The 27,989-nt window shown below is 41.3% G+C and overlaps 1 protein-coding gene across 1 annotated transcript in view; it reads left to right on the forward strand.

Annotated features, from left to right (window-relative positions):
* Positions 1 to 2,421: 2,421 nt before the first annotated feature.
* The window catches only part of IQCA1 (IQ motif containing with AAA domain 1), a 157,739-nt gene continuing 132,171 nt past the window's right edge, over positions 2,422 to 27,989 (forward strand). The window contains exons 1-6 of the mRNA XM_065413010.1: positions 2,422 to 2,460; positions 3,923 to 4,279; positions 11,405 to 11,524; positions 13,800 to 13,991; positions 15,031 to 15,102; positions 27,517 to 27,722. Coding sequence (XP_065269082.1) covers positions 2,422 to 2,460; positions 3,923 to 4,279; positions 11,405 to 11,524; positions 13,800 to 13,991; positions 15,031 to 15,102; positions 27,517 to 27,722 — 986 coding nt within the window. The remainder of the gene's footprint in view (positions 2,461 to 3,922; positions 4,280 to 11,404; positions 11,525 to 13,799; positions 13,992 to 15,030; positions 15,103 to 27,516; positions 27,723 to 27,989) is intronic.

The raw sequence follows: 27,989 nt of genomic DNA on the forward strand, positions 1-27,989 counted from the left end.
GAGTCAGTTGGTTCAATGGGATATAAATGAAGTAGGAAGAAAGGGGGAAGATCTGGGTGGGCTCTTAATACATTAAGAAGAGCAGGGCCAGCTGCATGCTGCTGAAGCTGAAAAGTATAGTATACACTTTAAAAAAATTAAAGCATGTAAATTCAATAGCAGGCTCAGATTGGTCATATTTTTGCTGAGCATTCTAGTCAGTCAGAACATCCCCATCAATATCCTGAAGAAATAAACAAATACAGAGAGCTCAAGCCACTATGTCCAAGATGAGAAACCTTACTGCAATATTATCCGGTCATCTCCATAGCCTCATTACAATTGCAAGTATATCATTCAGTATTATAAAATTCATAGGCATGAGGGAACAATATGATTGGCTTACGAAGATTCCAACCCATACACTTATGGATGACAATCACACCGGTTGCAGCTGCTTGGCCTCTTCATCACAACAGAAAAGTAATATGCAACTGCATTCTCAGTCCCAATCAGACCAGCAAGATAACTGGTACAAAATAGCTCTATAAAATGTAACAGACATAATTCAATTGAATGTGTTAATAATCCTTCTGCCAGGTGCTGGTGACAGCAACAAGGGCTAGGTTCAATGTATCTAAGGTAAATTGATATATGACTCGAACCCCACCCAGAGCAGTACTCTTGTTTCTGGCTCTGGGAAATAAAAATAAAGCTTCCCTTGTCACGCTTACAGGAAGTTTTTTCCCCCCACTCACAAGCGCTTGAAAGTCATTCAGAAATATGGAACACAGGAATCTTTAATTTGGGGAGAAAGATGAACAACCAAAAGAAACATGAAACAAAACAATGATATATATTTATATATGAGAAACTGAACAACCCAAATTAATACACCAAGAGTTTGGTCATCTCCCAGTCCAGCTTATGGAGCTCCAGAACCCTGTACCACCACAAACTCCACCCACCAAAAACCCCACTCACAGGTGGAGTTAGTCTCAGTGGTAACCAAAGGATATCCAAGGGTGGCTCTCCTCTGCTTGTCAGCTCTAGACCTCAGAGAACTATTCTGCCAGATCTGACGCCAATGAGCAGCAACCTAGTCCAGTCCAGTGCTTTCACGTCTTCCTCCACCAGCTGAGTGGGCTGGGACACTGTGAAGTCAGCTCACTATTGCCACCACTGGTCTGGTTAGGACTTTCTGTGGAACCAACTCTACTCCACTGCTGCCAGTGAGGCCTTTGAACAGAGCCAGCTCTACTTCTCCATCATTACTGATACAGACACACCTCTCTATGGAGTTTTTCACTGAGGTTAGGGAATCACCACATGGGGAGCATAGAGCAGAACTGGACCCTAGGATAAAATCCCTATTCTCTAGATCAGAGTTCTTCAAGACAAAACTTCCTATTTCTTTTTTGAGGCCAAGCTTTGTTATCCAACCAAAGTCTGTTTCTTATTCAGTCAGGGTGATTCCTCACCCCTGGCATATCTTGCACAGTTCTATGTCCTTTCATGAGCACAGTACTAGCAACAACCTATTATCACCTTTACGCATGAAAACAAACATTTCCAACCAAAAGAACAAAAACTCAATAGGTGGAATTATGGGTAAACAATATTACAATTCATGTAAATGAAGTTAGCCAGAGCTGGATTTTCCACTTCTCCCCAACAGAGGGAGCAGAGAACTCCATCCCTCTAGGTTTTCTAGCCAGGGTGCTTGCTTTAGTTTTTGGATGAAGTAAAACTGTACTTTCAGCTTTAGATACAAATCTCCTCAGAATTCTGAGGAAGTCAGGTCTGGTTTTTTAGTTGCCGCTTCTCCTTACCTTACAGATTTAAACCTTGTTATTTATGTGTATTATAGTAAATCAGAGGCCCCATCCACATAGTGAGAGGTAGCCTCTGCCCTGAAGAAAACACAGTGTAAATAGACAAGACAGATAAAAACAGTATTATTAACCCCATTTTGCATATTGGGATCTGAAGCACAGGGAGCTTAAGTAACTTGACCAATGTCACACAGAAAGTCTATGACAGAGCCAGGAATTGATGCATATCCCGAGTCCCAGCCCATGGTCTTAACCACAAAACTATACATTCTGTCATCTGAGGTCCTTTCTCACATTATTTTCCTACCTTACTAGCTGTCATGCATCAGCATTTGAGAGACTAAGGATGAACAGTGAAAACAGAGTTCCAACCCTTTGTACATGGCACTTCCTTTCTTAGTTCAGGATTTCCAGCATGGCTGTGAGACTGAGTGCTCTTTTTAAAATACGTCTTTAACCATTCCTATGTTCCAATTTCCATCTTACAGTAGCATGTTCCAATATACTCTATGTTGCCACTGTAAAAAAAAAACACAACAACTAGTGCTGATATAGCACTTTCATCAGTAGATCCCAAAGCACTTTTCAAAGGGAAGTGAGTATCATTATGCCCATTTTACAGATAGAGAAAGTGACGCATGATGAGGTGAAGTAACTTACCCAAGGTCACCCAGTAGGCCAGTGGCAGAGCTGGGACTAGAACTCACACACTTATCTTCTAGGCCACACTACCTTCCTTGATCCCCCCTGTAACCGTATGGACTCACCCCTGCGGCGCCTCCTGCTGGTCCCTTCTGGGAATTAGCTCTCCAGCCGTCAGATCACCCTCTGCAGGCCGGTGTCCCGCTTTTCCTGGCCCCCGTGTCCCTCCCGGACCCGGTGCCCCTTGCACACCGGGGTACTGCCCCCTGGCAGTACACCCCTCAGTCTCGGGGTCTCCCCTCCCGGGGAACCCCTACCCACTATCCCCGCCTCGTCTCAGTCGTAGGCTACTGCCAGTCACCAACTAGCCCCCGCTCCCTGGGGCAGACTGCAGTATAAGCCACTCATCACAGGCAAGGTTGGGTTTGGACCTGCTGCCCTAGTGGGCCCTTACTTCAGCCTGCAGCCTGGTGCTCTGCTAGGCTGGAGCTCCCCAACTCCCTGGCCCTTCCCCAGCACTGCTCCACCCTCGGTACCTTCCTCAGCTCCCCTGGCAGCCTGGTCCCTCCCTCTCCAAAGGCTAGAGAGTGTGGGCTCCTAGCCCACTGCCCTCTTATAAGGGCCAGCTGAGGCTGCTTCCCCACTCAGCCTGGGGACTGCTTGCTCCCAGCCACTGCCCTCTCCTGGGCTGGTTTAAGCCCTTTAAGGCCGGAGCAGGTGACCACCCAGCTACACCCCCACAATCATTGCTGTTGCAGCTAGCCTGGAAAGGCTGGATTGTAAGAGAAGCCTGCTGTTATTGTCACAGCCTGTGGAAATACCAGCAATTCCTTGCAGAACCGACAATTTCCAAGATGCAGGTGATATAAATTCCATGTCCTCATATTGCCAATGAAAAAAAACATTACCACCATTGTAACCTTTAAACTCCTTTTTGATGCTACTGCAGCCCAGTTCCTGACAGGAGAATAAAAAGGAGAGCCTAACATTTTATTTTTTTAAATTGCAACCACTGGACATCGAATCATGCAATAAGGGTTGTGACGCCTGACGTACATGCCTTAGGTTCTGACCCCGCATTGACTTCAGTGGGGTTTCACATAGGCACAGGGGTCTGCCTATGCAGAGCTCGTTGCTAGACGGGGGCTGTCGTTACAACTATATTTTGTGATAAACTCCAACAATTTCTAACTTTTTTATGTTATTAAAGCATAATTTTAAAACTCCTATTTCTAAACCCGCTTTACTAGTAGAGACAATAAAAAAGAGCTATGGTTTAATTAAGTAATGCTGATAAAGTACATAAACTCTGCTTTAAAATACATTTTAGCTAAGTTTTTTAAATCTTTTTGGAATTAAAATGCACTTCAGTGCTTACATTTGCGAGATATCCACACTTCTGGAGTCTTGGAGATACTCAGTAACGGTGCATCCAATTGTGTGCTAATCAATGCTTATATCTGCAGCTAAGATATTCTTTTCTCCTTTCAATTAGCACTTATAATAAGATGTGGGCAGAAGCCCAAGAAGCCCTCAATGGTCTGCTCCAGAGGGAGATAGAAGATAAGTCCCTAAAGCCACAGAAGGATCGCATAACAGTGTTCCAGACTTTAGCCACCTTCTACATCAAATATGTGCAAATTTTCTGTAACTTGGAGACTGTCTACGACCAGATCGTTCACCCACAAAAACGGTTAGTGATTCGGCAAGTGCTGGAGGGAGTGATGGGCCGTATCCTGGAGCTGAAGAATGAAATGGTGGAGCTGGAGAACTCAGAGTTTCATTACTTTGATGATATCCTGCAAGATCTTAAGCTGTCCCCTGTAGGTATACTTTTATCATAAGCAAGTTAGGAATATATTCTATATATTCTATAGTCTAATGTAAATCTGTTGACGTCAATGAATCTGTGCTGATTTACTCCATCTGAGGATCTAGCCTAGTATTTACCAGAAAGTCAATACTATTTAACTGTACTGGGCTAAATTCTCTGTTGGTGTAAATTGGCAGAGCACCATTTATTTCAATGAAACTGCCCCAATTTACACCAGCAGAGAACTTGGCCTACTATATGCTCACTAGTTTACTGCATAGTCACTATTTATGGTATTTCTGTTAAAAATAACTATACAGAATATATTCGTTCTACAGTGAGCCTTTCACGTGGGAGCAAGCTTTTAAAAATGAATCTGCTTGATCAATGTTATATTTCAGTATGTCTGTAATACTACCAAAGATGTATAGTTTTTAATAAAGGTGATCTCCTTTATGTCTGACTTGTTCTACTTGGTCCTAAAGTGAACTCATGCTAGAATAAGTCAGCTTCTATGTTAATAATGGTAACATTGCAAATCCACCAGGGCCTGATGAAATGCATCCTAGAATACTCAAGGAGCTAATAGAGGAGGTATCTGAGCCTCTAGCTATTATCTTTGGAAAATCATGGGAGACGGGAGAGATTCCAGAAGACTGGAAAAGGGCAAATATAGTGCCCATCTATAAAAAGGGAAATAAAAACAACCCAGGAAACTACAGACCAGTTAGTTTAACTTCTGTGCCAGGGAAGATAATGGAGCAAGTAATTAAGGAAATCATCTGCAAACACTTGGAAGGTGGTAAGGTGATAGGGAACAGCCAGCATGGAGTTGTAAAGAACAAATCATGTCAAACCAATCTGATAGCTTTCTTTGATAGGATAACGAGCCTTGTGGATAAGGGTGAAGCTGTGGATGTGGTATACCTAGACTTTAGTAAGGCATTTGATGCGGTCTCGCATGATATTCTTATCGATAAACTAGGCAAATACAATTTAGATGGGGCTACTATAAGGTGGGTGCATAACTGGCTGGATAACCGTACTCAGAGAGTTGTTATTAATGGTTCCCAATCCTGCTGGAAAGGCATAACGAGTGGGGTACCGCAGGGGTCTGTTTTGGGACCGGCTCTGTTCAATATCTTCATCAACGACTTAGATATTGGCATAGAAAGTACGCTTATTAAGTTTGCGGATGATACCAAACTGGGAGGGATTGCAACTGCTTTGGAGGACAGGGTCATAATTCAAAATGATCTGGACAAATTGGAGAAATGGTCTGAGTTAAACAGGATGAAGTTTAACAAAGACAAATGCAAAGTGCTCCACTTAGGAAGAAAAAATCAGTTTCACACATACAGAATGGGAAGAGACTGTCTAGGAAGGAGTACGGCAGAAAGGGACCTAGGGGTTATAGTGGACCACAAGCTAAATATGAGTCAACAGTGTGATGCTGTTGCAAAAAAAGCAAACATGATTCTGGGATGTATTAACAGGTGTGTTGTGAGCAAGACACGAGAAGTCATTCTTCCGCTCTACTCTGCTCTGGTTAGGCCTCAGCTGGAGTATTGTGTCCAGTTCTGGGCACCGCATTTCAAAAAAGATGTGGAGAAATTGGAAAGGGTCCAGAGAAGAGCAACAAGAATGATTAAAGGTCTTGAGAACATGACCTATGAAGGAAGGCTGAAAGAATTGGGTTTGTTTAGTTTGGAAAAGAGAAGACTGAGAGGGGACATGATAGCAGTTTGCAGGTATTTAAAAGGGTGTCATAAGGAGGAGGGAGAAAACTTGTTCACCTTAGCCTCTAAGGATAGAGCAAGAAGCAATGGGCTTAAACTGCAGCAAGGGAGGTCTAGGTTGGACATTAGGAAAAAGTTCCTAACTGTCAGGGTGGTTAAACACTGGAATAAATTGCCTAGGGAGGTTGTGGAATCTCCATCTCTGGAGATATTTAAGAGTAGGTTAGATAAATGTCTATCAGGGATGGTCTAGACAGTATTTGGTCCTGCCATGCGGGCAGGGGACTGGACTCGATGACCTCTCGAGGTCCCTTCCAGTCCTAGAATCTATGAATCACTCTGATTTTACTGTAGGATCACATAGGATGGTCCACTCAGGACCAAGCCACAGCCAATATCAGACTTCCGTTTGATTTGCCTCTTGCTTCAAGGTGAATCAGTTTGATCTCATGGCTCTCTCAGAGGTTACAAATAAAACTAGGTGGGGAATAGACTGGTCCTGTGGTTAGTTCTCCATACTGCCACCTGAGAAACTTTAGTCTGCCCTCTCCTTGCAAGACAGGAAGGGGCTAGGACCACATTCAATGGCTAGGGGAAGGATTGCCTTGTCATGACCCTTCTATCCAATTTGTTGTCTGAAGGACAACCCAACTAAACCTCAACCCTAGTAAATACAGTACAACCTCAGAGTTATGGACACCTCGGGAATGGAGGTTGTCCGTTACTCTGAACTGTTCGTAACTCTGAACAAAGCGCAGTTCAGGCTCCAGATCCAGCAGGATTCAGCAGCGGCTGAGCTCCCTACTCAGCCCCAGCATGAATTTGTAAGCATGGTCCTCTCTAGGCAGGGGTGTGTGGGGGTGAAAACAGCATGTCCCCCTCCCAGCTGGGGGGGGGGAGAACAACGTGCCCCCCACCCGGCAAGGAGGAGAGGGGCAAAAGCTGCGCAGACCCCAGCACTGCTCCTGTTCTTCAACCCAGATGTGCCTACCTTTAAGATGCAATACAGGCACAGTACAGTACTTGCTTTTTTGTTTTGTTTTGTGTCTCTGCTGCTGCCTGATTGGTTACTTCCAGTTTCACATGGTGTCTGTCAGTCCATAACTCTGGTGCTCGTATCTTTGAGGTTCTACTGTATGGCCATAATATGGATCCTTGAAGGTTGAAGGTATTAAAAAACGGATGAGAAATAATGGTGATTTGACTGATATTTCCTTTTGTTTCTGACAACTCTACCTGTTGTCAAAGTTGGGTACTGTAGGTAACAGCTTCTCTAATGGAAAAGTAAACAAAGTTATTGTTTAAATGATTACTATTTTCTGGATCCTGGTTATAATGTGAAAGAAATTGCCTAGTGGTATCTTAATATATTATAGAATTAGTTCTTTAGTTTTTAGATATGAAACATGTTGCGGCTTTTAACTGATTTTGCCACATAAATATGTATAGTACAGTGATTGCCACTTATTTCAATCAACCATCTTTCTGCTACTTTATTCATAGCAGACAACTATTTTGACCATCAGAATACATATTGGAGAATATAAAAGCATCATTCAGAACCTGATAACTTGAAATGTATTAGATTTTTTTTAAAACCACAATTATGAACATTACTGTATTTTGATGATTTATAGATAAATCAACCAAGAGAGAAAAGTTGATGAGTTTGAAATGTAACATTTTTAACATCAGGTGTTAAAAAAATGAAGATGAATTCTCGTCCCTCTGCCCCACCTTAGGACTAACAAGACATGGTGTCACTGCTGAGTAAGATAGCATTGAGACGCTTGGGGAGGGTGGTTTGGAACTGTTCTCAACAGTTGATGATAACATAGACTTGATTATTGACATTGGTGCTATTTTGGTGGGCATCAAATGCCTTTTCACCTCGCTGCTTGTGCACCATACTCTTGCCCATATCTGAAGTGATAGCCAGGGTTCTGTAGAAACAAAAGCAACAGTCCGTTTGCTTGAGTGAATATTTTAGCCATTTCTTTAATAAAATCTTTGTTAATAGCACCATTGTGTTCCAGGTCTATCAGGAGTCCAAAACAGAGACTGCTGTTAATGTGTTTTCATGTTTGCAGTGACACAGTAGTCATGCTTAGTCCCAGAACATTAGAGAGACAATGTGGAAGCGGTAACATCTTTTATTGGACCAACTTCTGTTGATGAAAGAGTTAGGCTTTCAAGCTTACACAGAGCTCTTCTTCAGTTCTGTATAAGCTCGAAAGTCTGTCTCTGCACCAAAACTAGTTGGTCAAATAAAAGATATTACCTTGCCCACCTGGTCTTTCTAATGTCTTTTCATTAATTTGTACTTGCCATTAAGGAGTGCTAGTGATAGCTTACTCTTGGAAGAATTGCCTCTATTCATAAGCAAGGTTCTAACAATCAATTGTGCTACTCAGTAGTGCCTTGGCTTCTACTAACTCATAGATCTTTTGGGGGTTCTTCTTTCTCTGCATGTCTCTCAAAGAAGCCCTCTTCTTTCACTTCTCTGCATCAGGGAGTAATCCTGTAAGAAAACAAGCAATGGAAATGTGAGACAGTTGTAATTTTTATCATAGAATCATAGAATATCAGGGTTGGAAGGGATCTCAGGAGGTCATCTAGTCCAACCCCCTGCTCAAAGCAGGACCAATCCACAACTAAATCATCCCAGCCAGGGCTTTGTCAAGCCTGACCTTAAAAACCTCTAAGGAAGGAGATTCCATCACCTCCCTCGGTAACCCATTCCAGTGTTTCACCACCCTCCTAGTGAAAAAGTTTTTCCTAATATCCAACCTAAACCTCCCCCACTGCAACTTGAGACCGTTACTCCTTGTTCTGTCGTCTGGTAACACTGAGAACAATCTAGATCCATCCTCTTTGGAACCCCCTTTCAGGTAGTTGAAAGCAGCTATCAAATCCCCTCTCATTCTTCTTTTCTGCAGACTAAACAATCCCAGTTCCCTCAGCCTCTCCTCATAAGTCATGTGATCCAGCCCCCTAATAATTTTTGTTGCCCTCTGCTGGACTCTTTCCAATTTTTCCACATCCTTATTGGAGCGTGGGGCCCAAAACTGGACACAGTACTCCAGATGAGGCCTCACCAATGTCAAATAGAGGGGAATGATCACGTCCCTCGATCTGCTGGCAATGCCCCTACTTATACAGCCCAAATTGCCATTAGCCTTCTTGGCAACAAGGGCACACTGTCAACTCATATCCAGCTTCTCATCCACTGTAACTCCTAGGTCCTTTTCTGCAGAACTGCTGCCTAGCCATTCGGTCCCTAGTCTGTAGCAGTGAATGGGATTCTTCCGTCCTAAGTGCAGGACTCTGCACTTGTCCTTGTTGAACCTCATCAGATTTCTTTTGGCCCAATCCTCTAATTTGTCTAGATACCTCTGTATCCTATCCCTACCCTCCAGCATATCTACCATTCCTCCCAGTTTAGTGTCATCTGCAAACTTGCTGAGAGTGCAGTCCACGCCATCCTCCAGATCATTAATGAAGACACTGAACAAAACCAGCCCCAGGACTGACCCTTGGGGCACTCCGCTTGATATCGACTGCCAACTAGACATGGAGCCATTGATCACTACCCATTGAGCCCGATGATCTAGCCAGCTTTCTATCCACCTTACAGTACATTCATCCAGCCCATACTTCTTTAACTTGCCGGCAATAATACTGTGGGAGACTGTATCAAAATTTTTGCTAAAGTCAAGGAATAATACGTCCACTGCTTTCTCCTCATCCACAGAGCCAGTTATCTCGTCATAGAAGGCAATTAGGTTAGTCAGGCATGACTTGCCCTTGGTGAATCCATGCTGACTGTTCCTGATCACTTTCCTTTCCTCTAAGTGCTTCAGAATTGATTCCTTGAGGACCTGCTCCATGATTTTTCCAGGGACTGAGGTGAGGCTGACTGGCCTGTAGTTCCCCAGATCCTCCTTCTTCTCTTTTTTAAAGATGGGCACTACATTAGCCTTTTTCCAGTCATCCAGGACCTCCCCCAATCGCCATGAGTTTTCAAAGATAATGGCCAATAGCTCCGCAATCACATCCACCAACTCCTTTAGCACCCTCAGATGCAGTGCATCCAGCCCCATGGACTTGTGCTCGTCCAGCTTTTCTAAATAGTCCTGAACCACTTCTTTCTCCACAGAGGGCTGGTCACCTTCTCCCCATGCTGTGCTGCCCAGTGCAGCAGTCTGCGAGCTGACCTTGTTCGTGAAGACAGAGGCAAAAAAAGCATTGAGTACATTAGCTTTTTCCACATCCTCTGTCATTAGGTTGCCTCCCCCATTCAGTAAGGGGCCCACACTTTCCTTGACTTTCTTCTTGTTGCTAACATACCTGAAGAAACTCTTCTTGTTACTCTTAACATCTCTTGCTAGCTGCAACTCCAAGTGTGATTTGGCCTTCCTGATTTCACTCTTGCACGCCTGAGCAATATTTTTATACTCCTCCCTGGTCATTTGTCCAATCTTCCACTTCTAGTAAGCTTCTTTTTTGTGTTTAAGATCAGCAAGGATTTCACTATTAAGCCAAGCTGGTCGCCTGCCATATTTACTATTCTTTCTTCACACTGGGATGGTTTGTTCCTGCAACCTCAATAAGGATTCTTTAAAATACAGCCAGCTCTCCTGGACTCCTTTCCCCCTCATGTTATTCTCCCAGGGGATCCTGCCCATCTGTTCCCTGTGGGAGTCAAAGTCTGCTTTTCTGAAGTCCAGGGTCCGTATTCTGCTGCTCTCCTTTCTTCCTTGTGTCAGGATCCTGAACTCGACCATCTCATGCTCACATACTCATCTTATGATACAAGTGAATAAAGGCAGACTCTTGGGTAGACATTTCCAATCATTCTTGATTCTGAGAGGTGATTAGATACCACAGGGATAGGCACCTTAGAAATACTGAAGAGGCTAGATAACTAATCTAGTCTTAATTCCTTGTAATAACAACAATGCAGTACAGCTGATTTGTTTTCCAAGATGTTGATTAAATAATGTGGGAGGATCATACTAATGAGTTTATTAAATTCAGAGGAAGTCACTGTCTGTACATTTTTATATACCAGCACACTCTGAAATGTTCAAAATAGTTGCTAATTTTTTTATTTGTAATTGTACAATTTTAAAAAAATGCTGTGGAAACCTGTATGAAACCGGGTGGGGATGATTCAGAAACTGGATTGATTTGTTGTTGTTGACTTAGACCTTGAGTAATTGCAAAGTAATAGCACAGCAGATGTTACATAGGTCAAGTCACACAACACTCCTGGAAATTCAAGAATCTTTAGGCCAACTTAATTAGTCTATAAAGGAAAGGTGTTAAGGTAATAAGCAACATGGTTTTAAATACAGCTCTAACAGTGTCCCATGAATATTTCTCTCCCCTAGGAACACATAGAAATCCCTATCCCAAGGTATTTTATTAAGGAGAAGCTGAAGGTGCTGAGAGAGAGGGAGAAAATTCTTGCTCAGATTTTAATTAATTCTGGATTGCAAGACATCAAACCGGTTAGTATACCATGGGTACCGTAATGATCCAGTCATCTGTCTACCCTTTTATCTTGTAACTGAACATGTTTTCAAACACATGAGTGAAGCAGATACATTTTCCCCATACCAATCTATAATGAAACATTGAAGTGAGAAATATTTTTGTAGTATATATTTAATCAAACTGCATTGACAGGTGAATCACAACTGGAAAGAGACATAATGTACATTTCCACCAGGAATGAATGTCTTCAATCTGAGCAATATTAACAATGGTAACTCTGCAAAATAATCTGGCTTCATTTTATGCCGTGAAAGTAATAGAAGGGCAGCATTATGGCCCCAGTTCAGCAAGGTACTTAAGCATGTGGCTAACTTTTATTGCACAAGTAGTCCCACTGATTTCAACTTAGGTACATGCTTAAGTACTGTGCTGAGTCAGGGTCCATAACAAGAACAGAAATCACAGCTAAAATTGCATAAGTATCATAGAATATCAGGGTTAGAAGGGACCTCAGGAGGTCATCTAGTCCAACCCCCTGCTCAAAGTATTAGCATTCTAACCTCCCATTTTCAGTTGTTGATAACATTCTGAAAAATTCCTGTGATCTTTTCTGTACAGCGATGCAGCTGCAATAGCTAGGAGAAGAAAACTGAAATTTGGCATCGAGATAATCCTTAGAGAGGAGAAGTGTCTTTGAACAGTCTGCTGAAAACTGTTTTTGAGCTGATGGAGTTAAGACTCTTTGGCTCTGCTGTATATATGCAGTACTCTTTAGAAGCTTTCCTCCCCTCTAAACTACTTACGTGCACAACTGTACATGCATGTCTGGCTAACTTAGATTCATAGACTCTATGGCCATAAGAGATCACTATGATAATGTAATCTGACTTCCTACAATACCCAGGCCATAGAATTTCACCCTGCGGTGGAGGAAATTATTCTTCCCTACTAGGTACGTGAGACTATCAACACCAATAATTTGTGGTTGAACTAATCTGGACCGTGAAAATAAGGAGTTGAGCGAAGGCTCCTGTGCATTTCATAATGAGCTAACAAAAATGTTCATATGCAGAGCCTTAGTCTCAATCCCTGCACATCTTAAAGTGTGTTTCCCTACCCATGCTCTGCCCACCTCCCTCACCAGGAGTGACCTATTAAGGGTGAATCTGCCCAGTGTGGAGCCAGATTACACGGCAGTGAGGACTTTCCACATTTGTACTCTAGTGTAACTGTAGGGCAGATCTCTCTTGACATGCTACCACCATGTGAGGCATGTAAAGCTGAATAAATAATCTTTTGTATTAACACAGTTTGTATATGTGCTCCGTGCTCTACTTCCAGTTAATTCTGTCTACTGATTTCCTATGCTCAACTACTACCACTGAGGTTGCTGTTGAGTCTTCTGCACTTCGATATGAATCATAGTGAACCATATACATTCAGGAAATTCTAGCTGTCTACTAACAGGCTTCCGTATTCCCGTATGCATGTAACAAAAAACTGTTACAGAGCATGCATTAAAAATTCAATAGTTCAGCAGGGGACTTTTATGGATATCATTCTTGTGTATTCATAGATTGTGTATTTTTCCTTGTAGGGAAAACCAAGTTTAAAATTTAGTACAGCGAGCTCAACTCAATATTTGTATACAGAACTGTATCCAACTGAGGGTGTCAATAATAGGAGAGGAAAAAAATTCTGCCTTTCCGGCAGGTGAACTCTAGACCTCATGGGCATATCCAGAAGCCCCTATCTCCAGAATTTAGGAGGAAAATAAGAGGAAGCTAGAGAGGTCTATTAGTTTAATCGAATTTAGCCATACTGATATTTAGGCTTATTTCTCAAACAAAATAAAAGTTATAAGTTCTTTGTTACATAAACTACAGTAAGAACAATTCTTACTTTTTACCCCTATGTCATCAGGAACTCCTTGCCCCCTCAAAATCCAACCTTACCAAAGGGTATGATGGTTATAGAAGTGGCATGTCTGGTTCACTTTCTCCTTAAAATGCTTTTCAGGTTAAAATTAAGATCCTGGTACAATTATCAAAATGCCAAACTGTCAAAATTAAAATTAGGTGGTCCTGAGGTATGGGTTTCACCCTCTCTGTGTTGGGGCTACTTTTGTCTTGGATGGATTCCACTAAGATATCATTAATTATTCAATTTTCCAACTAACATAGAGTTAACAAAAGACACATCTGAATTTTCAAAATGATTCAGGAAAATAACTCTTAGGATCTACATGTTCTGATAACATTTATCTGTTTGTTTTTCGCTGTACCACAGAAGAAATACATAAAGCCCTTGCCTCTCGAAGAAGTCATTAGAGTAATCCAGATTTCGGAGAGGGCTCGGCAGGGTCGCCTAAGGGCTACATTCATGAAGCAAATCTACCTGGAAGAAAAGAGAGAAAGACAAGCCAGACTTCAGGGAGTAAAAGGTCCGAATTTGGATGCTGCCGCACTTCGTATTCAAAAGGTGAGTCTTGTTTCTGTCAGAACAGTGCTGGAAGAATTGACAATGTGTTTTGTTCACAAACAGGGGCGGCTCCAGGCACCAGCGCACCAAGCGCGTGCCTGGGGCGGCAAGCCGCGGGGGGCGGCCTGCCAGTCGCCGTTAGGGCAGCAGTCAGGCTGCCTTCGGCGGCATGCCTGCGGAGGTCTGCCAGTCCCGCGGCTTCGGTGACAATTCGGCGGCGGGTACGCCGAAGAAGCAGGACCGGCGGACCTCCCGCAGGCATGCCGCCGAATCCACGTTACCAGCGGACCTCCTGCAGGCGCGCCGCTGAAGGCTGCCTGACTGCCGTGCTTGGGGCGGCAAAATACATAGAGCCACCCCTGTTCACAAGAGCAGCATGAACAGAAATGAACCTCATGTTACAGAACATTCTGAATTGGCATTAGCCTAATTGTGTAGCTGGTTGGAACCCCATCACATGGGCCATTCCAAACAAGATTGGACAAAGCACTAGAAACGAAACTGAAGGGAACAGTCCTGCCGGGGCAGTCTTCTGATTTCAGTGGCCCAACCTGTCCTCTCTGATCCACACCCCAAGATCCAAGTGTATCATTGGTGATTCATGTGTTTGGGGAGTAAAACTTGCTGCTCTCTCTGGGGCAAAAGAGAGTTTGTCTCTAAATAGAAAGAAGCAACCCTGCAAAAACTGAGACAGTGTAGTCAGTGTGGAGTTGAGAGGCAGGCCATTGCTAGCTAGGATCCACATGGCGAATACTCCTGTGTGTTGGCAGGATCACAGAGCTCAGTGAGAGCAAGGATGGACCCTAGATCTAAGCAAGCTTTCAACAATTATGCTTTTAACATGTGCTGGGAGGAGGGGGAAGAGCAGACTTCAGAATTTGTTCAAAATAATACCGCAGATGGCAACCTGTTCAGGAGTAATTGCTTCAATTGTATATTCTGTTTTTCCTTCCTCTATTTGTTTTTTCCTGTGACTGCTGCAGTAAAGGAAGCAGTAACAAGGCCCATTTATCTCATTAGAGTCATGTTTACAATTCAGGTTTGGCGTGGATTTACCCAGTGGAAGAAAACAGTGAAAATGAGAGAAGAGGAAATGATATTTCTGGGGATGGTAAGTTTTGCTTCCCAAAGAATATAAAATGCATTCAAGATTGTATTCTGTTTTCCCTTTGGATTTTTGTAATTTAACAGTATGGGGAAAACAAGAAATTCATTTTCTAAAACTCTCCACATATTTTAAAGAAGTCTTTAAGACCAAAGAACTCAAATGAAATGACTGATGATGTGGCAGTAGGACAATCTCACTTCTGCTATAAACTCTTGTGATATACATTAGTGCCATATCTACTGCAGAGGTGGAAACAGACAGACTTTGCTCCAGGATTTGAGGAATATGAGCCAGGCATGGCAGAGCAAGGTACTCACGTTAGTCGGTCTTCTGTTCATAATGCCTCAGGACTCAAGATGCTTTATTCCTGAAACAGAGTTGAACCTGTCAAGTCTTCTCCGCACACCATTTTGCAGGCCCACTCCCATTGTGTGTGTGGTTGGGGAAGGAAGTAAAAAGCTGCCAAATAAATATATCCCCTAGGCCCACATGGGGGAGAAGCGGCAAAACAGCACCTCAGAGCACCTGGCATGTGGAGTCAAAAGAGGAAAATAGACATACACAGTGATCTTTTAGACCAGGAGTGGTGGAGAATAGAAGGAAAGCCTAGGGGAGTTTCCCCCTCTCCCATAATCAGGGAAGGTAAACCGTCTCCTCCCTGCAGGAATAGGAAGGTATGTGTTTCCCCCAGCCTCTCCATGCCTCGGCTATCGAGCTTCTCCAAGCAGCTGGAAGCAGCAGCTTATTCTACACGAGTCTGGTCTGTGGGCAGATGGGAAGAGTCAGAGAAGGAGAGGGCAGGAAGGAAAGCCATTCCCTTCATTCCCTGGAAACTCAACAAAATTCCATATTGCAAATTTGATCCGTCCTTGGAAGCAGCAACTGGTGCTCAGTAGCCTATGCATCTTGTTGGTGCCGAATATAAGTGTGGAATAAATTATAGTGCTCCCAGCAGCTAGCTGGGAGAGGGGATAGACTCTCCCCATACCTTTCCAGCTGTCATCCATTCCCGCAAATGCATTTGTCCTGGCCCTCTCCACTCTGTAGTATTTATTTGATATGACATAGTATAGGTGCCACACCCTCCAGGTCCCCTTATCTACTACAGCACGGCGCTGTTGGTACTGTGTTCAAATAACAGCCTTTTACAATACTGCCCTTACAGTAATATTCAGTCTCATCATGTATTTTGTTAGATGTATGTATGGCTTTTGTATTCTAGAGCTATTAAAATAGCATTTTAAAAAATCAATATTCCATCGTTGAAACATACCTTCTGCTTCCCCCAAAACATAGGTTGGACAATTTTCTTATCCAACAGTGAAATTATACTTAGCCAGGACATTGCTTTATGAAAACTAATTCTACCCGCAACAACATACAGAAAAAGAGTGTTACTTAAGAATGTTCTTCAAAACCTAACCTACAGAAGGAAATCTGAATTGCCCTAAGCCAGTGGTTCTCAACCTTTTCCTTTCAGAGGGCCTCCCCCCCACACACACATGCTATAAAAACTCCATGCCCCAGCTGTGCCACAACTGCTTTTCTGCATATAAAAGCCAGGGCTGGCATTAAAGGGTAGCAAGCTGGGCAGTTGCCCGGGGCACACGCCACAGGGGGCATTGTGAAGCTAAGTTGCTCAGGCTTTGACTTCAGCCCCAGGTGGTGGGGCTTGGAGCCCCAGGCTGCAGTCCTGCACTGCGGGGCTTCAGCTTTCTGCCCTGGGCCCTAGCGAGTCTAATGCAGGCCATGCTTGGTGGACCCCCTGAAACCTGCTCATGGCCCCCCAAGGGGCCACAGACCCCTGGTTGAAAACCAGTGCCCTAAGCCAGTGGTTCTCAACGAGGGGTACACGTACCGCTGGGGGTACACAGAAGTCTTCCAGGGGGTACAGCAACTCATCTAGATATTTGCCTAATTTTACAACAGGCTACAGAAAAAGCACTAGCGAAATCAGTACAAACTAAAATTTCATACAGACAACGACATGTTTATACTGCTCTATATACTATACCCTGAAATGTAAGTACAATATTTATATTCCAATTCATTTATTTTATAATTATATGGTAAAATGAGAAAGTCCGCACTTTTTCGGTAATAGTGTGCTGTGACACTTTCGTATTTTTATGTCTGATTGTGTAAGCAAGTAGTTTCTAAGTGAGGTGTAACTTGCGAGGACTCTAGTCTCTAGAAGATGACGGAGGAATGGAGGTCACAGGTGTGATTGGGTATACAGCTGCATCCTCTTTTCACTGTGGCCTGCACACTGATAATGGGTGTGAAGACAGCAAATGTATTGTACCCGATGGGAAAAACTATACATTCATGGGGAGAAGAAGGCTTAAAACCTAACGCAACATCCAGATTCGTCACTTTCTGACCGGTTTTTAGGAGCAATGGAATTGATGTTTGCAATTCTGCGCTCGGTAGAGCCATTATTTGACATCAAATATCTAATCGAGGGAGATGGGGGGAAATGAAAACTGCTTTGTCTTCCAATGTTTTCATATTTCGGATTTGTGTTTTTCCTGCATTTTTAATGCCACATTCCCATCTACGGCCCTCTAAAGGAAACAGGCATCAATTCACATTGATGAATCAGCAGAGCGCTCCAAAGGTCAAGCCCCTTTGATGTATGATCATGTCAGCCCTCTAAAAAATGATCACAGGTCTTCATGGGTAAACATGCTGAATTTGCTTTTCTAATACTTTAAGACTTAGATAAATTAGAAGACATGGCCATCTATTATTTTAAGCCCATCACAAACGAGTCAGGACTTGTTCTGCAAGAAATATACATTCACTTTAAATTATTATTTTAAAATTATTTATAAAGCACTGTAATTTACATGGGGCTTTGCAGAAGGAGTTGAAAAACTTAAAATTATTAATTATGACTTTTGGGCCATTCAGTTATATGTACCTAACAAGAATATACACAAAGAAGATGGTCCAAGAGCCATCCTAACTGCCTCTGAATTAACAGTGCTCATGCAATTTGCTGTCAGCGCTTATGTCTCCTTGCTGACAGAAATACTTTTTGTCCGTTTTCTTGAGTTTGAGTCTACTTCTTATTTTACTTGATGACAGAGTAGAAGTCCGTGTTCCAGAGATTTTTCTTGGCTCTAGTACAAAGTCTTGTTGTTATTGTTATTATTTATTAGAGCTTAATTACAGAAACAGCATGATTGCCTCAGCACGTTATTCTAAATCTCAGATAAATCACGATCTGAAAAACCTGCTTCATTTGTAAAAAGAAGCAGGCCTGACCAGGAACACATATATCTTTATAACTGTCTCCTGACTTGCTTCCTGGTCTTCCTCAGAGTCCTGCCATGGAGCTGTGTATTAGCAGCTCCACAGCTAATTCAGCGGTCAACGTTCCTTTCTAAATTCTGTGTTTAACCCACTCTGACTTTGGAATGATAATCATGATAATTAGATTGTCCCGAAAATGTACATGCCTCATCCAGAAGAAACCTTTAGTTTCTTCCTCCAGCCATGTTAAAGTTACAGGCCAGATTTTTTTAAAACTAGTAGCTAATTTCTCTTGTTTACCTATAACTCAAGAACAGCTTAGTGTTAAGACTTCAGTCATCAGGGACCAGATTCATCAGTGTGCTGTGGTTGGTTTGTGTTGGTCCAGTGATCCAAAGCAGCCATAAACCTAGCTTAGCTGGCTGGCTAACCCGTGATTATAGCTGCTTTGTTTCACTAAAGTGGTGCAATGCAGCCGGAGCACAATGATGAACCTGGACTCAATTATTTTGCTAACACAGGTGCACCCTCCACTGAAATCAATGGGAGCTGTGCTCAGAATAGAGCCAGATTCTGTGAGGTGCTACATGCCTCTGAAAGTCAGCGAGAGTTGAGGGTATCCAACACATCTGTGAAGATTCTCATCTCCTAATAGGACTGGTCCTTAAGTGAGGAGATATTGGGCTCCCCCTGTACTCAATAGTCTCAAGACACAGGCTAGCTTAGAGGAAAATCTGTTAACATAAAAAGTTATTAAAGATTATTTGCAAATTGACTTATTCTACACAAGTCTGGTCCATAAGAAGAGAGGAGGAGTCAGAGAAGGAGAGGGCAGGAAGGAAAGCCAAAGTACACACCCTGGAAACTCAACACACTTCCATGCTGCAAATTTGATCTGTCTTTGGTAGCAGCAACTGGTGCTCGATAGCCTATGCATCTTGTCAGTAGAGAATATAAGTGTGGAGTAACTGTATAGGCACCCAGGGACTATTTGAAACCAGGGTTGATGTGTGGATTTCACTATGGATTGCATGAGATGCACGGCTCAATCCTGCAGGGTGCTGGGCATGGCGGCCCCAATCTGGCAAAACTCTTCAACACATTTTTATCTTCAAGCACAAGGAGTCAGTTAAGCACTTCACATGCTGAAGTGATTTACAGGACTGAGGCCTTATTTGATGGACATGTACATATTTATATGTACTGTTGTGCTCTGCTAGGCAACTTTGACGTGTGCTTTTATACAATCATTTATGCTCCTAGCCAAAGGGAGTCTACGGCACAATATATGCTAATACATAGCTTTTCCATATAGCTTTAGAGGATTTTTTTCCTCCTTTCATGTGGATTTTCAAGTGAAAGACATTATGTGCTCTTCAGTAAATAACTATGTTCTCCCCTCCTTACCTCTTCTAAACATACCCTAATTTAGGCATGTTGGCTTGGGAAAGGGTTGTATTTCTATGTGAGGAAACAGTCTGGAATTTCCAAACATTTTTTTACCCTTTGAATTCCTAATAAATATGTAACATTTCAGCCAGTCCAAAAAAAAAAAAAAATCAGTATGCCCCAGAATAGCCTTCTGAGTAAACATTGGAGGCTGTAGCTAAATAAATAATTAGATTGAATATTGCAAACTCTATAAATAAGTAGAGCATATAATAATTCTCCAGCTCCTGAAGTGGATAAACAGGATAGCTGAAGGGTGCCCCAAAGTCTGATTTTATTAAACCTAAATCTAAAATGCTATTTTGGCTTGATTTATAGCCTACGTTATGTTTGAGAAGTCAGCACAAAGGGGGTTTTATATTATTTCCCCATAGGTATGTGTTTGCAAAATCTGAAGAGTGTTATCCTAGATTTAATGTGATTTTTTAATGTGTTTAGTGTCAAACTTGTAAGCTATTGGAAAATAACACAGAGTCATCTCCGTTATTTTCTGCTATTGCACCTTCTTTTTATGAAATTGTGCTAATATTTAAACAATTAGCTTTTACAGTCAAAAACATGCATTATCATCTTTAGTAAAAGAAGTTTGGCGGCATGCCCAGGATTAATATCTGAAATAAATACAACCAGGACTGTAGAAGATAACATCATTATGAATAAAAATAAGGTTTTTTTAAATTCCACACCAAATGTAATGTTCCTTTTATGTTTTTAATAAGTACTGTGAGTTTCATAATGATATAAACGCAGCCATTTTCAATATTTTTCTACCAACACCTCCTACAACAAATAAATATCATTGTTTGAATGCATGTGACAATGACTTTAATTGGCAAAGCTATTGGAGTGGATCATATAGTGGGAAGCTTTAATGAATGTAATACATTTCGCTTTGTGATTCCGTTTTGTACCTAATTTGGGACTTCAGTCATATAAATTTATATGGTGCTTCAAGGCTACCACTATTTGTATTGTGCTAAAATGGAAGATCTATGAACAAATGCTTAGTAAGATAAGACACTTGTTTAAAATCTATTCTCCATTCCTCCAAACAAAATATATTGAGAAATATAGAAAAACCCAAAATAACCAATGACACAGTATGCTTGTTAAAAGAATTTCCAGACACCCAAAGTTTAAAATTCAGTAGAATAATGGACATGAGAAAAGAATAGACTTCTAGAGGGCCGAATTATGAACTCCTTTACTCAGACTAATAAGCAGTTGCACATGTTGTCTCATTTACTTCATATGGAACTGCTCATATGAGTAAAGGCGGCTATAATCTGGCTCTGAATAAATATATATTCTGCTGAGAAATATATCTTCTGCTACAAAAATGTATTATAAAACAATATAAGTGTGGAGTAGCTGTATAGGCACCCAGGGACTATTTGAAACCAGGGTTGATGTGTGGATTTCTCTATGGATTGCATGAGATGCACGGCTCAGTCCTGCAGGGTTACTAGTTTAATGGATATTTGTTGTACACGGCTCTGTTTAAAGAATACAATTTTGGAGAAAATTATCCAAAAGAGAATCTATACAGCAGAAATCCCACAAAAATGTGTGGTTTGGGTCTGAGGTCTTCATAAAGAGTCCAAGATACTGTGTCCTGAGCAAAATACCTGATAATAAAAGTACAGTAAATTTACCTTTCAGGCACCATAGTCCTAAAATATGAAAGAAAATAAAATGTATTTATTTACTGAAATTAAGACTATTTTCCCTCTTAAGTGTAATCTTAATGGAACAATTGAAGAGCAGTTAGTTCCACAGCATGGGGCATCCTCGATGCAGAACTCTAGCCTCAAGCATGTTCAGCCCGCCTGCACACCTCTAAGTGCTTTATAATGAACAATAAAGCAGTCTGTGTTGGAAAGAGCTGTTGAGCTGACTAAGCATAAAGAGTGAGACTTTTCCACCTTGAAACGGTGGTCTGTACAAGCGAGTCCTCAAGCGAAAGAACATACCATTGGGTGAGCTTTCATCATGTTGGCTTACCTTGAAAAATGCAGGGAACTTCTACTGCTAGGCTTTGTCTTTTCATAAAACCTAAATTCTCTTTAGAAAACACAAAGAACACAACAGCAAGCAGCTCGCTCAGCGCACTTGTGACTGATGAGTTGGAAAAACATTCTTTTAGACAAATGTCCATTTTGCCTTATTAATTTAAACAAGGATTTTAAAGACAAAGCCCATCAAACATTAGATAAGCATTTTAAGTTAATGGGCCATGTAGTCCTATTTTCCCACAAACTCAGGAAGCTTCATATTATGTCCTATTTTTACAGCAACATCAATTATTAATATGTATACTTTTGCTGACAGAGGACCTCGCTAAAAATGTGAGTTTCGTTATCCAGTTCTGGGTCATTAACTATGGAAAGCTTGTAAATATAATGGTTTATTCACATGGGAAGCCTTCATTAAGATGCATTATTCTATAGCTGATGTGGCTATAGTGCATTATTGAATTCACTGTCTCCGTCTAATATTTGTAATTTGTTTTTAAATGAGTTGCTGTTTATAAGGCGAGTTAACAAATTTGAATTTTGCATGGCCAGAGAAATTTCTTTAAGATGGAAAAATGCTTCTGCCCCCAAGGAAAAGCTATTTATTAGTGTCTGACTGCAGAGTACCTCCCTAGGAGTCAAAAGCAGCCACATTAAAAGCATTCAGAGAAACAACATAGAAAAGAAATTGGCTTTTGTTTTTAACGTGCATTAAGTATATAGATGATATCTATGAAAACTTTAAGAATTCTGGGGACTGTCCATGGAATATTGATCTGGACTATTGTTTGGTAGTATTCAAAGATTGTCATCTGAATGCTGTAGTAGCTGGGGTGTTTGAAGTCATGTTGTCTTGGAGGACAGTCACCACCAAAGCAGGGCAACCCCTCCATCAGGTTAATGTTTACTTTCCCCTGCATTCTTGGACACTCTATGTGTGTAGGTCATGCCTCATGGCTTCTTTGTAGTCCCCTGAACATCTCCCTCTTTGAAAGGAGTATGCAAAGAAAACTCAGCAGGGCTACTGGGTTCTCTAGGTGCTGCGTGATCTCCAAGGTCAGTGAGGCCTTTAGGGTGGGATTTAGGAACCATATGTAGGCCCCAACGTTTGAAAATAGGTTTCTTGATACTACCTCAAACAGGTGACATTTAAGATGACATAAAAAACGAAACTTTCTATACAAAGAGAACAGCCTAAGGTCCACAGAAAAAGCGCTCCGGTAATGTACCGTCTTATTGGCTTTGTTCCTTTGTAAAGCAAGAGGGCAGAAAAATTATTCTCTAATTCACAACTGTACCATCATTAGCAATGTTCAATGCATTTTTCCTTTCCTTTCCTTTCAATTTGAGAAGGCCGGAGCTCCTATTTAAAGATTTTGTTTTAAAAGTAGATTAAATTTGTTATAACTAGTGTAAAAAACCAACATACTGTGTACGCACTGAGCACTGTTTCCTTGTGTAGTCTGTCATTTTCCTTTGTTAGTTGTCTGAGTCTTTCACAAAGCAAGAGTAGAAGAAAAACCCTTTTTAAAGAAAGTAGGGCAATATGATTGTAAATGCACAAAAAATTGGTTGTTGAACTCAGGAACCAGGATCGTATATAAAACTATAGTGGGTTTATTTTTTTTAAAACTCACTAATGTTACGTTGACACTGTTCTTTTTAATTGACCCAAGTTTGGGGGTGTCTAACACTTCCCTTGGGAGACTATTCATAGCCTAGTAAGTCTCGATGCCAGGAGTTTTTTCCTTCATGTTCAGCTTTAATTTTCTTCTATTTCATCCCTTCATCCTTAGTTGTACCCTATCAACTAATTTATTTTCTTCATTGTTTATATCCTTCACCTATCGGTAAACTTATCATTGTGATTAGTACTTAGACACCAAGATTAAATGAACTTTATATAGATTATGTCTCAATTTTACTTATTGCTTAGCCAACGTGTACATAGCAAGCTCTTTCCACCCCTTTCCTTATGTGTCAATCCCTTTCCCTGCTAGTCATAGACCTAAGTTGATATATTGCTCTGTGTGAATATTCTTTGTGGTCCTTCTGCTAGTTTCTATATTTAAGCCAATCAGAATTTATTTTGAAAGATCCTGAGACATACTACTGGGCCTAATTCACCATGTGCTTTACCCCCTCCACCCTTTTCCCCCCTCAGTATAATTCCATTGATTTCAATAGGAGTAACCCAATGGTGAAGCAGGTCTATTGTATGTATGTAACATTTTACTAAAAGCCAAATATGCATTACATGATTTTTAAATTGCAGTTCATCACTCTCCTCATTTTCCTTGAGAACAGAAGCCATCTTGTATTTCTTACATGTGTAAACCTTGTGGTCTTCACTCACAAGCAGAATCATAACGTGTGTGCCACATCAGCCTGCCATGAATCCTTCAGTAGTCATTTATCCTAGCCCCTGTTGCTTCTTATTTCAGAATCACTCTCCCACTCCTCTTCTGTAATTCTTGCTTATCTGGCCTTTCATATTTGAGTTAGCTCCATCTTCTCCATGATGGAAACAATCAAGCAGCAACATGTCATATCAACAGCTGCCTCTTTCCCTATTTAAATACACCATTTCCACATGAGTAATTACTATAATTTAATTTAGGAAATATTAAGAAAAGAAAGAAAGGAATTTGGATTGATGGACATAGAGTATACCATAACATCTAATGAAAGTACATTTGATAATTTTTTCCCCTTTTTTCTTTCATTTATTATCAAGACGTACAGAGGATGCTCACACTCTCCTTGGTATAAGTGGCACATATTGTTACTTTCTAATAAAATAGTACCCTAAGAATTAACAAGAGATAACACAGAATAGTTCCTGCAGCAAGAAGCAGCCACTGCAGATCTCTCTGCCACTGGCTGTCCTTTGTATTAGTAAAGTAGGAAATTTCCCGCTGTCCACCTCTTGCTCCTATAGGCCAGTTCATGGACTAACTTGACCACTGGGTCTTCCAATGCCTGGCCAGCTGGTTTAGACTATACGCTAACACACATTCCTCATAAAGAGAGACACTGAGTTGCCCCAGGTCAGAAAAAATGTATGTGTGGTTCTCTGCCTCTCCTCTCAAATCCTTATGCTCAGAAGGGTCAGAGGAGAACCCCTCTCTGCTCATTGGGAAATATCCAACCCTCGCCCCAGATCCCACCATTCATGGGGTTCACACCCCCAACTATTTTCTGCTCACACTCCCAGTTCTCTCTCCTTCCACCTTTCTTCTCGCCACTCATGGATGGAGAGAACTTTGAGACATAAACAATGATTCCAAATAAAATTACCTCTCGTGAGGGTCCAACCAGAATCTCCTTTTCGAAAGGCACCCTCCAACAGGATACCCACTGTGTTGTACCACAACAGTACCTGTAAGCCTGTCTATTCACAGAAACAATTATGGCAATATATAAGGGCAGGGTGCAGTAGGGTAGAGTTTTGCTGGCCTAGCTACACAATACCAGGCCTGATGTTATTTCCCTGGCCAATACTTCTACTCATGTAGGTTGCCTTTGAGAACAGCATAGGGAACTGATCTGATAGGAGCATCTAAGAAAGAATCTCATCCTAGAATTTCTTTAAATTCAAGCAGATAGAAAAGTTCTGGCACGGTTTAAGAGGGAGTGGTGTCAACAGTCAGAGCAAGATCTGGGAGATAGGAGTCCTGGGTTCTCCTTTTGGCGCTGTAAATGGGCAAGTACTTAAAAAGTGGCAAAATACCTACTGCAAAGGGGTACTCTCATGTTTAATGTTTATGAAGGACACTGGGATTCTTAGGCAAAAAGATACAAGTGTAAATAATTATTGGTATTAATATTTATTGCAAAGTATTTTATGAGGATTGCTGAATGTAGACGGAATGGTTTTGGCTTCTATGGAAGCTCTGAGAATTAACCCAAGGCAGTATCTTCTGAAGACATTGTCAGGTACGGAATATATGGAACTGCATCCCAAGAGCACACTGCTGCTCTAGTTTTCTTGTACGTATTTGCTCATTGACTGGTTTTGTCCATTTTGTTTCTGTATCATTTTGTTGTAAGTCACCTGAGTATGGTCCAGATACAGGAAAAATGGTTAACTGCTGTCCTGAATCAGGGCCTAAGATGATCACACCTCAGATATAGCATGAAATTCATTTTATATATTCTGAAACTAAAGTTTACTTGGTACTTGTTGGGCATCTTTTCTGTCTGACATGTGTTAGTAATCATTGGAATCTGGTCCAACACTGAAGAGAACCATCTAAATGAAACTAAACAGAAGCTGGCCAGTCCTACCGTAGAGGGCTCGTTCTTTCTTTCTTGTAGGTATTCTCTCTAATACTGTGACTTTCAGTAACGCGATATACAATGGTAGAACAAACAGAATGTAGATCCTGATTCTAAAGCTCCTCTAAGTCAATTAAAAGATTCCCATTCATTTCAGGTCAGATTGGGAGAGACCCTGTAGGGTTTTCTCCTTCCTCTGCAGAGAGGGGCACAGGTTACTTGCTTGTTTGAACTACAGTAAATGGTGGGTTCTCTGACTTAAGTCTTTAAAGCATGATTTGAGGACATCAGTAACTCAGCCAGAGGTTACGAGCCTATTACAGGAGTGAGTGGATGAGGTTCTGTGGTCTGTGCTGTGCAGGAGGTCAGACTAGGTGATCATGATGGTCACTTCTGACCTTCAAGTGTATGAGTCAATGGCCTTTGGCTCAGGCCCTTGAAAGACGTTTGGATTTGTGGGGGGTTGGGTACAAATACAAATGATGTCAGGGGAAAGTACAGGAGTTATATTTACTCAGAGTGACACAGAAGATAAGTTGAACTAAATCAGTGAATCAGTTTTAAATATATTATTTTTACCCTCCACGGTGGAAAATACTTACTGACACAGAAGGAACACATTTTCAGTTTATAAATTATCACATAATGGAAAATACAACCAAGTAAAGTTTTAACTCAACCCCACAGATGATGTTTTTCATATTTCTTTGATTGAAAATGAAAGACTCATTTGTATCTATCCTAAAATGCATATATAAAATCAATCAGAAAGCTGAGCTTATTTATTTATTTTTGTAACACTTTATTCTGACTTCTAAGCACCTAAAGTTCTCTTTAGCAGGTTTATCTAATCATGGGAAATTTGGGGAGCTCCTTTTTTATTACAGTGTTTGGATTTTTATTTATGTTTTACTCAAGGGAAGTGGATTTCCTAAAGGAGTTTTACCAGCTGCCACAGAATACCAGGAAACAACTGACCAAACAGTGCATATAAAACATTTTACCTGAACAAATTAAAAACAATGTTGTCTAATTAAAAAGAACCACTCGGAAATCCAAACATTTGAAAATTCAATTAAAAAAAATCTCTGGCACCCTTCTGACATGGATAAAGTTGGCATTTGCTGCACAGCAGTCTTCTCACCTGTCTCATTGAGATCCCAGGATCCCACGCTGGAAGGATTGTTTTTGTACATAGCAATTTTGTTAATTAAGGTTGAAACACTAACAATAGACCATTGTGTGCATCCAGGCACTTTTTATGAGTGTTTTTTTTCTCTCCTTTTTTTAATTTCTCACACATAAAACAAGGCTTAGAGAACATGAGTATCAACCCAGCATTCCAACATACGTTAAGTTTCTTTAATTTGTACCTTTTATTTTGAACCTCGTTCTCCCTTTTCATTTTCAGAACCCACCTCCTCAGTTCCAGAGGATAAGTGCTTCAGTAGCACGTGCCCAGAATGTGGAAACCAAGAGGTGTGAGGTCCAGGGGAGGCATGAGACTGAATACGAGAAAGCTCTGGTATCCATCAAGACCCATCTGAGAGAAATAGAAGGTCCTGACATCAAGGAAAGTCTTCAGGATCAGATCCGCCAGTGGTTCATTGAGTGCCGGTGAGAAGAAAGAAAATACTTGCACTATAGCAATTGCATTTGCCTTAGAGGGCCTGATTCTGCCAGCATTATTCTGAGTAGCATCTTTAGTTCCAATTGGACTACTCATAGAGGAAGGACTACTTGGGTGAGTAAGGATCACAGAATCAGGCAGAGAGATTAAAATTCAGGACACGTTTAAACTCCACTTTAGTTTGTGTCCTAGCTTTGTGTCTACATCTGAATACTTACAAGCTGTGAGGTAATGCTTCCTGTTCGAATGTATAG

Source organism: Emys orbicularis, chromosome 11 (assembly GCF_028017835.1).
Source record: "Emys orbicularis isolate rEmyOrb1 chromosome 11, rEmyOrb1.hap1, whole genome shotgun sequence".
Classification (NCBI taxonomy): domain Eukaryota; kingdom Metazoa; phylum Chordata; order Testudines; family Emydidae; genus Emys; species Emys orbicularis.